At 42.6% G+C, this 12,918-nt stretch overlaps 1 protein-coding gene across 1 annotated transcript in view; it reads left to right on the top strand.

Moving 5' to 3' along the window:
* Window positions 1–12,918, top strand: part of PPHLN1 (periphilin 1) — a 142,311-nt gene that overhangs the window by 52,284 nt on the left and 77,109 nt on the right. The window contains exons 5-8 of the mRNA XM_038772081.1: window positions 1,564–1,778; window positions 8,284–8,366; window positions 11,010–11,057; window positions 12,233–12,352. Of these exons, the coding sequence (XP_038628009.1) occupies window positions 1,564–1,778; window positions 8,284–8,366; window positions 11,010–11,057; window positions 12,233–12,352 (466 nt within the window). The remainder of the gene's footprint in view (window positions 1–1,563; window positions 1,779–8,283; window positions 8,367–11,009; window positions 11,058–12,232; window positions 12,353–12,918) is intronic.

The raw sequence follows: 12,918 nt of genomic DNA on the forward strand, positions 1-12,918 counted from the left end.
TGTTTAAGAGTAGCTTCACTATTGAATGGACTATACAGCCTCTCATTTCCTTTCTGGACTGGGAGTGCTTCAAGCTTGTTAAAATTTGGCGTGCACTTTGTGCATAGCATCATCTGGTTGAATTTAAATTTGTGAAAGATGACGAGCTTCTGGGAAGCATTCCCTTGTCCAAGAGGCAGTATCTAGCTTTTCTAGAGAAGGGTGTGTGTAAGCACACACAGACACATCTGTAAAGGTGGTTTGACCATATGCCCACAAAAGGCACCACTGAAGGTGAAATTCACCTGTGGGTATGTATAGTTGAAAACACGAATGCATAACCTTCCGTCCCAACCACACTGGGCCCACTCAGATGCCACTCTTCGTTGCCAGTTGTGCTGTTTTGGCTGTTGCCTTCTCTCTGCCATTTAATTTGAAGGATAACTCGAAGATGCCTTGGATGAAACCTTGTAGAAAAGGCTGAACAGCACTACAGCTCAGTAGACCTTTGGTCTGATGCCCGATACCGAGCTTCCATTATACTGGTTTGACTGTCACACAAAAAATATGCCGGCCTTCCTAACGTGCTTTTCTACTCCCTTATCTACCATTGAATTTCATATTAATGTCCATCTCCCCCTCTAGACTGTAAGCTTGTCGTGGGCAGGGAATGTGTCTGCTAATTCTGCTGTATCGTGCTCGTCCAAATGCTTAGTACAGTGTTGTGCACAAAGTAAGCACTCAGTAAATATGATTGAGTGAATCTCCTAGTCAAAATGCTGCCTAGGTAACGTAATTCTGTGAAAGTGTTTGGCTCTCGGTGGCCTGTCTAGTCAAGGTCGGTCTCCCATTGTGGAAAGCTGTAGAACTTGGAGCTTTCAAGTGAATTTTAGAGTAACGATCTAAGGCCTGGTCTTCCACTTTTGAGGACTAGAAATTTTGTGGACATCTGCTGACTAACTTAAATTGTACTACAATAACCAATCAGTCAGTGGCATTTATTGGAGAAGCAGCATGGCCCAGTGGAAAGAGCTTGGGCTTGGGAGTCAAAGGCTCCAGTCCCAGCTCCGCCACATGTCGTCTGTGTGACCTTGGTCACTTAACTCTGTGCCTCAGTTTCCTCATCTGTAAAATGGGGATTAAGACTGTGAGCCTCTTGCGGAACAGGGACTGTGTCCAACCTGATTATCTTGTATCTACCCCAGTACTTGGTACAGTGCTTGACACATAATAAGCTCTTAACAAATACCACAATTAGTAGTAGTAGTATTGAGAACGTGTTCCGTGCAGAGCACTGTACTAAGTTTTGGGGAAAGGGCAATAAAATATAGTTGATAGATCTGATCCCTGCACACAAGGAACGTACAGTTAAAAGGGAATTATAGAAATTGCAGGAGTGTAGGGACAATTGCATACGTGCTTCGCCGTGGGGGGTGGGGTGAATATCAAATGCCCAAGGGTTACAGATCCAAGTTCACTGATAGGCAGAGGAGGGGAGGGTGGATAGGGAAAGTGACACAGAACAAATTGCTTTTCCATTTTGCCAATGGATTCTGACTTTGTTTTTCTTTATTTTTTCCAAAGGGACGGCAGAGACGGCTTTAGACGAAAAAGCTTCTACTCTTCTCATTACACGAGAGAGCGGTCTCCTCATAAAAGAGATGCTCCTTTCTTCAGGGAATCACCCGTAAGCCGAAAAGACTCCCCTCATAGCAGATCTGGCTCCAGCGTCAGCAGTAGAAGCTATTCTCCAGAAAGAAGCAAGAGTTATTCTTTCCACCAGTCGCAGCATAGCAGAAGTATGGGTTTGTTTTTAACGTTAAAAATTTTTCCCATAAAAACACATAGTAGCCTGTTTCATGTCCTGAATTGATTCAGAGAAATGCATGGCGATATAACAATTTTAAAGCATCTGCAAAGTGTTCACCAGCCCCGCTACAGTTCCCAGTAACTCTAGCAGGGTCGGAGTTTATCTCTACACCCAAATTGAAACATATGCTTATTAGACCAGGTGAACCTACCCCAAACTGAAAATGATTAGTTTTGCTACTGGGAAAGTTGACCACCAGAATAATTGGAAGCTAGCTTGCAGATTATTCTTTTTTCCCCAGGGTGGTGTGTACCTGGAAGCTTACTATCTTCCAGGCAATATATTCATTCATTCATTCAGTCGTATTTATTGAGCGCTTACTGTGTGCAGAGCACTGTACTAAGCACTTGAAAAGTACAATTCAGCAACAAAGTGAGACAATTCCTACCCAACAACGGGCTCAGTCTCGAAGGGGGGAGACAGACAACAAAACAAAGCAAAGCAAATAAACAGGCATCAATAGCATCAATATAAATAAATAGAATTATAGATATATACACATCATTAATAAAATAAATAGAATAATAAATATGTACATATATCCATAAGTGCTGTGGGGTGGGGAGGGGGATAGAGCAGAGGGAGGGAGTCGGGGCGATGGGGAGGGGAGGAGGAGCAAAGGAAAAGGGGTGCTACTAAGCACTGGGGTGGATCCAAGCAAATCAGGTTGGACACTGGCCCTGGACCACAAGGGGTTCACAGTTTTTTCTCCCATTTTACAGATGAGGGAACTGAGGTGCAGAGAAGTGAAGTAACTGAAGATTATTTTATTATTATTAATCCTGGCTCCATCACGTCATTATTATTGTTGTTGTTGTATTATTATTATTATGGTATTTAAGCACTTACTTTGTGGCACGCACTGATCTAAGCAATGGAGTAGATAGAAAGTAATCAGGTTGTGCCAAATGGGGCTCACAGTCTTAATCCCCATTTTACAGATGTGGTAACTGAAGCACAGAGAGGTGAAGTGACTTGCCCAAGGTCACTCAGCAGACAAATGGCAGAGCCAGCATTAGGATCCACATCCTCTGACTTCTAATGGAAGTCAGATGATAATAAAAATAGTAATAATAATAATGGCATTTGTTAAGCACTTACTATGTGCAAAGCACTGTTCTAAGCACTGGGGGGGATAGAAGGTGATCAGGTTGTCCCCTGTGGGGCTCACAGTCTTAATCCCCATTTTACAGATGATGGAACTGAGGCTCAGAGAAGTGAAGTGACTTGCCCAAAGTCACACAGCTGACAATTGGCGGAGCTGGGATTTGGACCCATGACCTCTGACTCCAAAGCCTGTACTCTTTCCACTGAGCCACGCTGCTTCTCTAACCATTAGATGACCATTAGAAGGCAGAAGACCCAATTAGGACCTGATTAGAACTCGGGTCCTTCTGAGTCCCAGGCCCATGCTCTGTCCACCGGCTCACGCTGCTTCTCTAATGTCCATAAATGAGAAATTACCAAACTCCAGGAGACCTGGGTTTTTAACATTTGATTCCAATGCAGTGGGACTCAAAACTAAGTATTGGAGAAAGTTTCTTTGCTAGTACTCCTTGAGGCTTTGAAAATCAATGATTAAAAGGACCCATCCTGGAGTTATTTGGGGGAAATATCTTGGAACGAGAAGGAGTATAAACTCTCCCATCTGAGGAATTTCATTACCGTTTCCTTTCCTTTTTAATGTCCAAATGAGTTCCTTGAGATATCTTGAGGAATAAAGAGTGAAAAAGTTAATGAAGGAAATTTAAGGAATGGAATAAGTGAAGGGAATGATGCGGATAATGTTTTCTTTTAATGAAATTTTGTCAATAAGTTCTTCATTTAGCTCACGAGAGCCTAATACTTTAATTAAGGAAAGGGTGACTTGCTTTTTCTAGAAAAGAGAAACTAATACATTTTAAGGCATTTCCAATTTTATATACTGAATTGCTGAAAATGTTTTCTAGCATAGACTCCTGACCTCCATATATATCAGTGACATTGGCACATTGTTTTGGAAGTGTTGTGGCATATATTACTTCCTTTTTTTGTCACAAGTTACAAGTAAGCCAGGGCAAAGCAGCGTGGCTCAGTGGAAAGAGCCAAAGAGCACGGGCTTTGGAGTCAGAGGTCATGGGTTTGAATCCCGGCTCTGCCTCTTTTCAGCTGTGGGACCTTGGGCAAGCCACTTAACTTCTCTGTGCTTCAGTTACTTCATCTGTAAAATGGGATTAAGACTGTGAGCCCCACGTGGGACAACCTGATCACCTTGTATCCCCTCCAGCACTTGGAACAGTGCTTTGCACGTAGTAAGCGCTTAACAAATACCATAGTCAACATGATCATCAAAGTAAGAAAAGGGTAATAAACATTTCCATGCCTCAAAAAAAGAAGTAAATATGGATCAAATTTATATATTAGCAAAGGCTGAACAATTTTAAAGAGGGTTTAAGTGTACTGTTCAGTCACGGGCCCAAATGATCGATACATAGATTAATCATCATACGGCTGGCAAGGATAATGATTTGTCGTGTCATTTCACTGCCTTCCTTAAGGCGGGAGTTTCCTTTGTCCATTCAAGGAATTCGAATGTCAGACTTTTGAAGTCCTTCAGCCGAGTTACCCATCTCTTTGTCCCTTCCTCCTGATTCCTGTCTTTTCATCATTTTTCTTATTTGGAATGGCCCCCTCCCTCCTTGCAAAAACATTTCTTTCTTATTCAAAATCAGACTAAAAGAAATTGTGGGATCTGTGAAATGTTTAGTATATGCCAAGCACTGTACTAAGCATTGGGGTAGATGCAGGATAATCAGGTTCTGTTTGAGGAGGGAGAACAGGTATTGAGTCCCCATTTTGCAGATGAGGGATAGAGAAGGAAGTGACTTGCCCAGGGTCACACAGCAGGGAAGAGGTGTAGCTGGGATTAGAACCCAGGTCTTCTGACTCTCAAGCCCTTGCTCTTACCGCTCAGCCATGCTGCGCCCCTACTAAAGCCTCACCTCCACTACTCCTCAGATGAATCTAACCGATTACAGTTGGTCACCCCCTTTGAGGTTTCCCAGTGAAAGTGATCGTCCTCTCAATTGGTGTTTGGACACCAAGGTGACCTTTTTTACTCTCTTGACCAACTGGTTGAGGCAGTAATATAAAAAAGATTTTCCTTTAAAGCAGGGGATCCTTTCCACTGCTGTCCCTACCCATCTCTAGGATTGTCATTTCATCCTCTGATGCTTCAGGCCGTCATGAGCGGCCGTCTCTTTAGCTCCGTGACCCTTTAAACTCCCGAGTGGAATGAGCTCGGGGTTTTGCGGCACCAGGTTCAGAGATGTGGCATCCTTGAGGACCTCTAAAGGGCAAGTTCCTTCCCAAGGAAAGATGCCGGCCGCTAAAATTGCTCTCTGCTTTAGTACATTGTTTGTTTCTAGTCTCTTTTTTGGAGGAGGAAACCACTGCTGAAATGTAATCTCAGTCTCTTCTGAAATAATTAGAGAGCAGTCTGAAATTTTCCCACGGGCCTTAAATTTTTCTGGCTGATCCTGATCTTCCGAGTGAGCTGTCAGGACACTCAAGCCATAGCTGATGGAAACTGCATAGTTGGCCTTCCCTGGGAGCGGCATTGGAGGGTGTTCATCCCGAAACAAAAACAGATGGGGGTTTGCTCTTTCTGAAGGAAAACTACTTGGAGCAGTGAATTCCCAAATTAGAAATCCCTTGCCAAGAACACCCCGTTCCCTGCCTTTCCTCCTGCCGCTTCCTTGAGTCTGAACTCTTGACCTTTTTCTCAGGAGCAGGCGGGTGTGTTTTGCCTTAAGGAAGCTGATAAAGACTTCAGGCTCTCTGGCTCTTCTGGGCTCTCATTTGGTCATCCTAGGAGGGTGGTGGGATGATTTTTCTAAACCTCAGGATGCTGGATTTTATTTGCACTTATAATCAGAAACAGCTGCTCCTTTGGGCTTCGAGGTTTGGCTTTTTTTCATTCTGTCGAAGAACCAAACTTTTAATTTATTAAGGAAATCATAAAAACTTTAGGGCAGGAAGAGTGGAGTGGAGTTTAATATTGTTAATTCTCAAGTTTCGTGTAATTTCTTAAGTTGTTAAAAAGCTCTAAGAACAGTTATAATGGATTTCTTTAGTTTTTGGAGTTCTAAAAATGTCCTTCACTAAAAATCTTCCCGGAATACGTGGGTGATGAAGTGCCAGTTATTGGAATCCAGAGATAAGCTAAAAATCCATCTGCCAAGATAAAGCGGTGTAATATTATAAACCAATTCTTACCCCTAAAGGAGTGTCATAATAATAATAATAATGGCGTTTGTTAAGCACTTACTATGTGTAAAGCACTGCTCTAAGCACTGGGGGGGATACAAGGTGATCAGGTTGTCCCACGTGGGGCTCACAGTCTTCACCCTCATTTTACAGGTGAGGTAACTGAGGCCCCGAGAAGTTAAGTGACTTGCCCAAGGTCACACAGCAGACATGTGGCAGAGCCGGGATTCAAACCCATGACCTCTGACTCCAAAGTGTGGGCTCTTTCCACTTGAGCCACACTGCTTGATCTGTTGAAACTCAGTAAAATGGAATTTTGGATCACAGAAGCCAGAAAATACTCTGCTCATTATTGGCTCTTCATCAGTTTTGTTTATATCATTTTATTTGGAATTTTCCAATGGTGGACATATTGCGTATTAATCAATCAGTGGTATTTATTGAGCGCTTATTATCTGTTTACCTACCAACTCTGTTACACTGTACTCTCCCAAATGCTTAGTACAGTACTCTACGCAGTGAGCACTCAGCAAATGCAATTGATTGATTGATTTACCACACTTAATAGCAACTTCGAAAAGTGTTTAATAGTAACAACTAGTATGCATTCTGTTTTGTTGAATGCAGTTCTGAAGACAGCGTTTTCATATGTTAAACCTGCTGGGTCAACACGGTTTAAATGTTTCTCTCAGCGATGCATTTTTCTCCTAGTATATTGTGTAGTCTAGATGTAATAGTGTAGGCTATATTAAGTAGTAACTGCCTTGTACTTCCCAAGTGCTTAGTACAGTGCTCTGCACACAGTAAGCGCTCAATAAATACGATTGGTGATGATGATGATGATGATGAATATAGGCACCGGTTACACAGGTAATTCCAGACTTGGAACAGCGTGAGGTGAGAAATACCCCAGACAAAATACCTTGGCAATTTATTTAAAATCACCCAAACTTCCAGATACCGCATTCCAAAACACATTTTTTGATGCTTTTGATGACAGTGGACAGACATATTGGGATTTCACTACAGAAAAGTGAAAGTAAGCCATGGAATCGAGATGAATGTGAAAATTGACTTAAGGCTATTTTGGCAGTGTAAATGTTAATAAAAACAATGTTAAAAATGATAGTTAAGAAATAGTATGAGGGCTAGGAGTCTAGTAAAATCAAAAAGACCTGTATGCATTTTTTGGGGATAGTCCTCGTAGAACAGGGCTTCCATCAGTCCCAACAGTACAGTCATAACCACTTCTTACCACTTAAGAACCCCCTGGAGTGTCTGACAGCATTTGCCATAATAGTATTTTATGGAAGCAGCAGAGAAGCAGCGTGGTTCTGTGGAAGGAACATGGGCTTTGGAGTCGGAGATCATGGGTTCAAATCCCTACTCCGCCAATTGTCAGCTGTGTCACTTAACTTCTCTGTGCCACAGTTACCTCATCTGTAAAATGGGGATTAAGACTGTGAGCCCCCCATGGGACAACCGGATCACCTTGTAACCTCCCTAGCGCTTAGAATAGTTCTTTGCACCTAGTAAGCACGTAATAAATGCCATCATCATCATTATTATTAATAATGATGATTATGTTATTTGTTAAGCACTTACTCTGTGTCAGGCACTGGGTAGATACAAGTTGATCAGGTTGGGCCCCGTCGCTGCCCTACATGGGATTCACAGTCTTAAAGTAGGAGGGAGGACAGGTGCTGAATCCCCATTTTACAAAGGAGGAAACGGAGCGGCACTGAGAAGTTCAGCGATTTGTCCAAGGTCACACAGCAGAGCTGAGATTAAAACTCAGGTCTTTTGACTTCCAGGCGCATGCCCTTTCCACCAGGCCGCTGTTCCTGTTTGTGGTGACAAAGCATGCCACCTTACAGGGACAGCTTCTGACTTCTCCAACCACCTGGCCCTACTCAGCGGCTGCTGGGACCGTAGCCCTTGATGACTGTCAGATGGCTGTGAAGGTGAAGTGGATAACGTGGTGACGATGTTCAGTGCTGAAATTAGAAGCTTTGTAAAGTTGAATTTCGTTTAATTTGATTTATGGAATTTCAGTATTCTATCTCAGATAGCAAAGTGTGCTGGAAAACTAGTGAGGAAAAGAGGTGTGCTGGAAAACTAGTGAGGAAAAGAGGCGTTATCCACAGAACAAAGAATAGTATGTTCTCCAATTTTTTTTTCTTCAGATAAGGATAGGCCTTCTGTAACGTCGTTAAAAACATCAAGGGATACATCGCCTTCAAGCTCTACCACAGTTCCTTCTTCAAAGGTTTGTTGTTTCTTGGGTACTTCTAAAGCCAGTTTGGAGGAATTTTTCAGTAAAACCAATTTAGAGTAATTTTTCAGGTGACTGACTAGATGTCGGGGTGTTAGTTTTCTATTGCTGTTCCCAGAAGAACAAATCTCTTAATGTACCAGCGTCCTCGAAGCCTGAGAATGGGAAAAGCCATTTATGCAGGACTCAGTTTGGGTGCCCAGAGTTGATATTTTCTGTCCTCGGAAACTGTGTGCTCCACCCATCTGACCTGCTCTGATACAGGATATGCAAGCACAATAATTTTCTTTCTAAACCCCTTTTTAAATGTTTTTGGGTGTGGTTTTAGGGTAATTTCTATTAGAGAAGCAGCATGGCTCAATGGATAGAGCACGGGCTTTGGAGTCAGAGGCCATGGGTTCAAATCTCGGCTCCACCAGTTGTCAGCTGTGTGACTTCGGGCAAGTCATTTAACTTCTCTGTGCCTCAGTTACCTCGTCTGTAAAATGAGGATAAAGACTGTGAGCCCCCCGTGGGACAACCAGATCACCTTGTAACCTCCCCAACGCTTAGAACAGTGCTTTGCACATAGTAAGCGCCTAATAAGTGCCATCGTTATTATTATTATTATTTCTACTTTCATAAAAAATAGCAGATTGGGTGTAAATTTTTTTGACTCTTGTGCTTAGTAAATTTATTTTTCCACTCTGAAATTTCAGATTTCAGATGGGAAGAAAATAATTTTTGAGGCCAGGGTTTTTTCTTTTAAATCCAAGTACAATAGATTTTAATATTTTGGCTTATGGGTTACCACTGGTACACATTCACCATTCACATTTTATGATTGGAACAGCAGTGCCGTAAAATAAGCTTAGAAATAATTTCTTCAGAATGGACCATGGACCACCTCTATTTTAAATTAAAATAAAATTGAAATTTTTCCTTTAAGGAATTGAAGTGTAATCTAAATAAGGTCAAAGAGATGGATCTAACAGTTTTTAAAAACTGCACTTCAAAAAGTTGCTCTAGAGAAATTTATAAAATACTTTGCTCTTTGCTCTAATTAGCTCCAAATGGCTTTTTTGTGCTTTGAATACTTTCTCTTTGTTCTTATTCTGAATTGATACCACTTCTGCATCCTTGTTAACCAGGGAGAACAAAGAGAAGGAGCATCAATTTATTTTCCCCCATTGTGTCTCTTTGGGGATCCCCTTTAATCTTACTGTCAGTCATCAATCAATCAATTAACAGTATTTATTGAGCACTTACTGTCTTTGGAGCACTATGCTAAGCGCTTGGGAGAGTACAGTACAACAGATTTGTTAGAAACATTCCCTGCTCGAGAACTTACAGCATAAAAGGGGCAACAGATATTTAAGTGAATTAGGAATAGGCACGTAAGTGCTGTGGGGCTGAAGATGGGGTGAATATCAAGTGCTTAGAGGGTACAGATCCAAATGCAGAAGGAGCAGGGGAAATGAAAGACCTCTTGGAGGAGATGTAATTTTGGTAAGGCTTTGAAGGTGGAGAGAGGTGGAGACGCGGGAGCTCCATGAAGCGGGAGGGGGACTTGGGCAAGGGCTCAGTGGCAAGACAGACAAGATTGAGGGGCAGTGAGTAGGTTAACGTTAGAAGAACCAAGTGTGCACGTTCTATTTTAGTAGGAAATTAACGGGGTAAGATAAGAGAGCTGATTGAGTGCCTTAAAGTGCCTCAGAGTTCCTTAAAGCTGATGATATTTAATACAGAGGTGGATGGACCACCATCGAAGGCTTTTCAGGAGTGGGGAAGTGTGGCCTGAAAATTTGTTCAGAAAAATGATCTGCGCAGCAGGGTGACGTAGGGTTTGGAGTGGGGAGAGACAGGAGGCAGAGAATTCAGCAAAGAGACTGATATAGTAGGCGAAGTGGGAAATAAGTGCCGTTTGGATGGCGAGAGGAAAAGGTGGAATTAAAAGATGTCGTGGAGGTAGAACCAATAGTGTTGGGTGACAGATCGCATATGTGGGTTGGATGAGAGAGATGATTTGAGGACAATACCAAGGTTCTGGGCGTGTGAGACAAGATAGTGGCGTGGTCTGTATCAATAGGTAAGGTGCATAGATGCGTAGGAAAGGGGTGGGTGGAAGATGAGTTAATTTTTGGAGTTAGAGTAAATTTTACCTAGCTCACCGCGTACTATATGACAGATTCATACAGACCTCTGAACCACACATTCTATCCCTTGGCAAAGGATTGCCTGAAACTCTTTTAGTGCTCTTTCCAACTTTGCAACACCACACATCTAATTTTCTATTTTATTTGTCGTGGACTTAATACAGTGCAATGCACTTCCCAATAAATACCACTACCGCTCCTACTACCCCAGCGGTGCTAGGAAGCACTCTGCTGTCCCAGGAACCCCTGGCAACTTCCCTAGCACTGCCCGAGGAAGAGTGAGGGAGCTGAGGAAGGAGGCCCCGTACCGAACCATGGGGCAAAAAGTAAACGATAAATCGCCTCATGGGATTTCTAGAACCTGGACCGGTTCCCTCCTCACCCTGCCTGTTTTCATGGCAGGCAAGAAGGGAGAAATGGCAAGGGAGGGTATGGGCCATTGCCCGTGGGGGCAAGCTGGATCCTCAGAGCTCTTGCAATGTGTCTTCTGTTTCATATTTAGGTTGGGGATGTCACGGAGTCCCAGAGACAAGCACCCAAGAGGCAGCAGGTAATTCTGGGGACCTATTGTGCCACTGGTGTGAGTCACGGGTCCTTTTTTGTGTTTTGGAGGGGATGGGCGGAGACAGTGGATATTGGGGTTCAGTAAATTGTTTTGTTTCAATTTCTCTGATTTGTGACTTCAGTTTTTTTTTAATGGTATTTGTTAAGCGCTACTTATTATGTCCCAGGCAGTGTACTAAGTGCTGGGTTAGATACAGGCTAACCAGGGTGGACCCAGTCCATGTGCCACATGGGGTTCAGAGTCTTAATCCCCATTTTACAGAGGGGGTAACTAAAAGCCAGCCAAGTGACTTGCCCAAGGTCAGACCGTAGACAAATGGCCAAGCCGGGGTTCGAACCCAGGTCCTTCTGTCTCCCAGACCTGTGCTCTTTCCATTAGGCCACTTTGCTTCCCTCCAAGCTGACTCAGGTACACAGTGACCCAGTAAAGGTGTCTGTAATAATAATAATAATGGCATTTATTAAGTAATTACTATGTGCAGAGCACTGTTGTAAGCGCTGGGGAGGTTACAAGATGATCAGGTTGTCCCACGGAGGGCTCACAGTCTTAACCCCCATTTTACAGATGAGGGAACTGAGGCCCAGAGAAGTTAAGTGACTTGCCCAAAGTCACACAGCTGACAATTGGCGGAGCCGGGATTTGAACCCATGACCTCTGACTTCAAAGTCCGGGCTCTTTCCACTGAGCCACGCTGCTTCTCTAAGTTGCCTGTGCCTTCTCCTAGCTCTGTCTTTTGCCTTTCTCTTGATTTCACCTTTTGGGCGGAAGATGTGGGAAGTTGTGGAAATCAGAGAAGCAAGAAAACAAGAGATCCTATGATTTTAACTCCGGAATTCTCCACGTTAAAATTTTATGAAAACCAAATGCCGACGTACATGTGCTCCTCTAAAATATTTCGTACATTTCACCATCAGTGGCATCTGCCCTGAGTACGAATACCAACAACAACAACAAAAGATAGATATTGTCCTTTAGAATACCCTACCTAGATTGCCTTTGTTCTGCTAAAATTGAAGGCATTATTCAAAGTTGAAAGCGCATGGATTTGCATATACGTGGCAGGAATTTTTGCTTTTCATTAAATTTTGTTACTCTGTCTTAGTTGCAGAATCAAGAATTTAGTCTAAACTGTGAAATATCATTATCTTTATTTTACCTAGGTCTTGGAAAAACCCAGCAGGCTCAGTGAAAAAGAGCTTGCTGAAGCTGCAAAAAAGTGGGCTGCTGAAAAATTGGAGAAAACTGATGAGAGCAAGTTACCTGAAATTTCGGAATATGAAGTAGGTAAATCATCCTTGTACAGTTTAAGTGTGTGAAAGTAAATGGGATTTTACTGTAGAAAACACCGGATAAAAGCCCGTGAGTGGACTATTTAAGCATTCTGAGTGCTGAAGTGCAGTGAATATTTCTGCGGGTCTATAATTGGTAGGGTAATGCTTGGAAAGGGACAAAAGCCAGGCTGTTGTAACAGTTGGACAGTATGCAAAGATCACAGTAGGTTTTTCAGAGAAGCAGTTCTGAAAAACTCAAACCAAGTTGACACTTAGTACTGGATTTTAGTTTCATCAAGAACTCTGAAAGGGTTCTGATTTGCTGGCATTGCACAGAAATCAGTGTTGCCTAGGAAATTAACGATAAAACCCAGGTCTTTAACCTATAATAATAATAATAGCATTTATTAAGTGCTTACTATGTGCAAAACACTGTTCTAAGCGCTGGGGAGGTTACAAGGTGATCAGGTTGTCCCACAGTTATGTGTATTCTATTCTCAAGGCTGCATTGCTTTCCTTCAGTATGTGAGCAGATCTTGTTTACTGGACCTCATAATAACAATAATAATAATAAT

Source organism: Tachyglossus aculeatus, chromosome 2, assembly GCF_015852505.1.
Source record: "Tachyglossus aculeatus isolate mTacAcu1 chromosome 2, mTacAcu1.pri, whole genome shotgun sequence".
NCBI classification, from domain to species: Eukaryota; Metazoa; Chordata; class Mammalia; order Monotremata; family Tachyglossidae; genus Tachyglossus; species Tachyglossus aculeatus.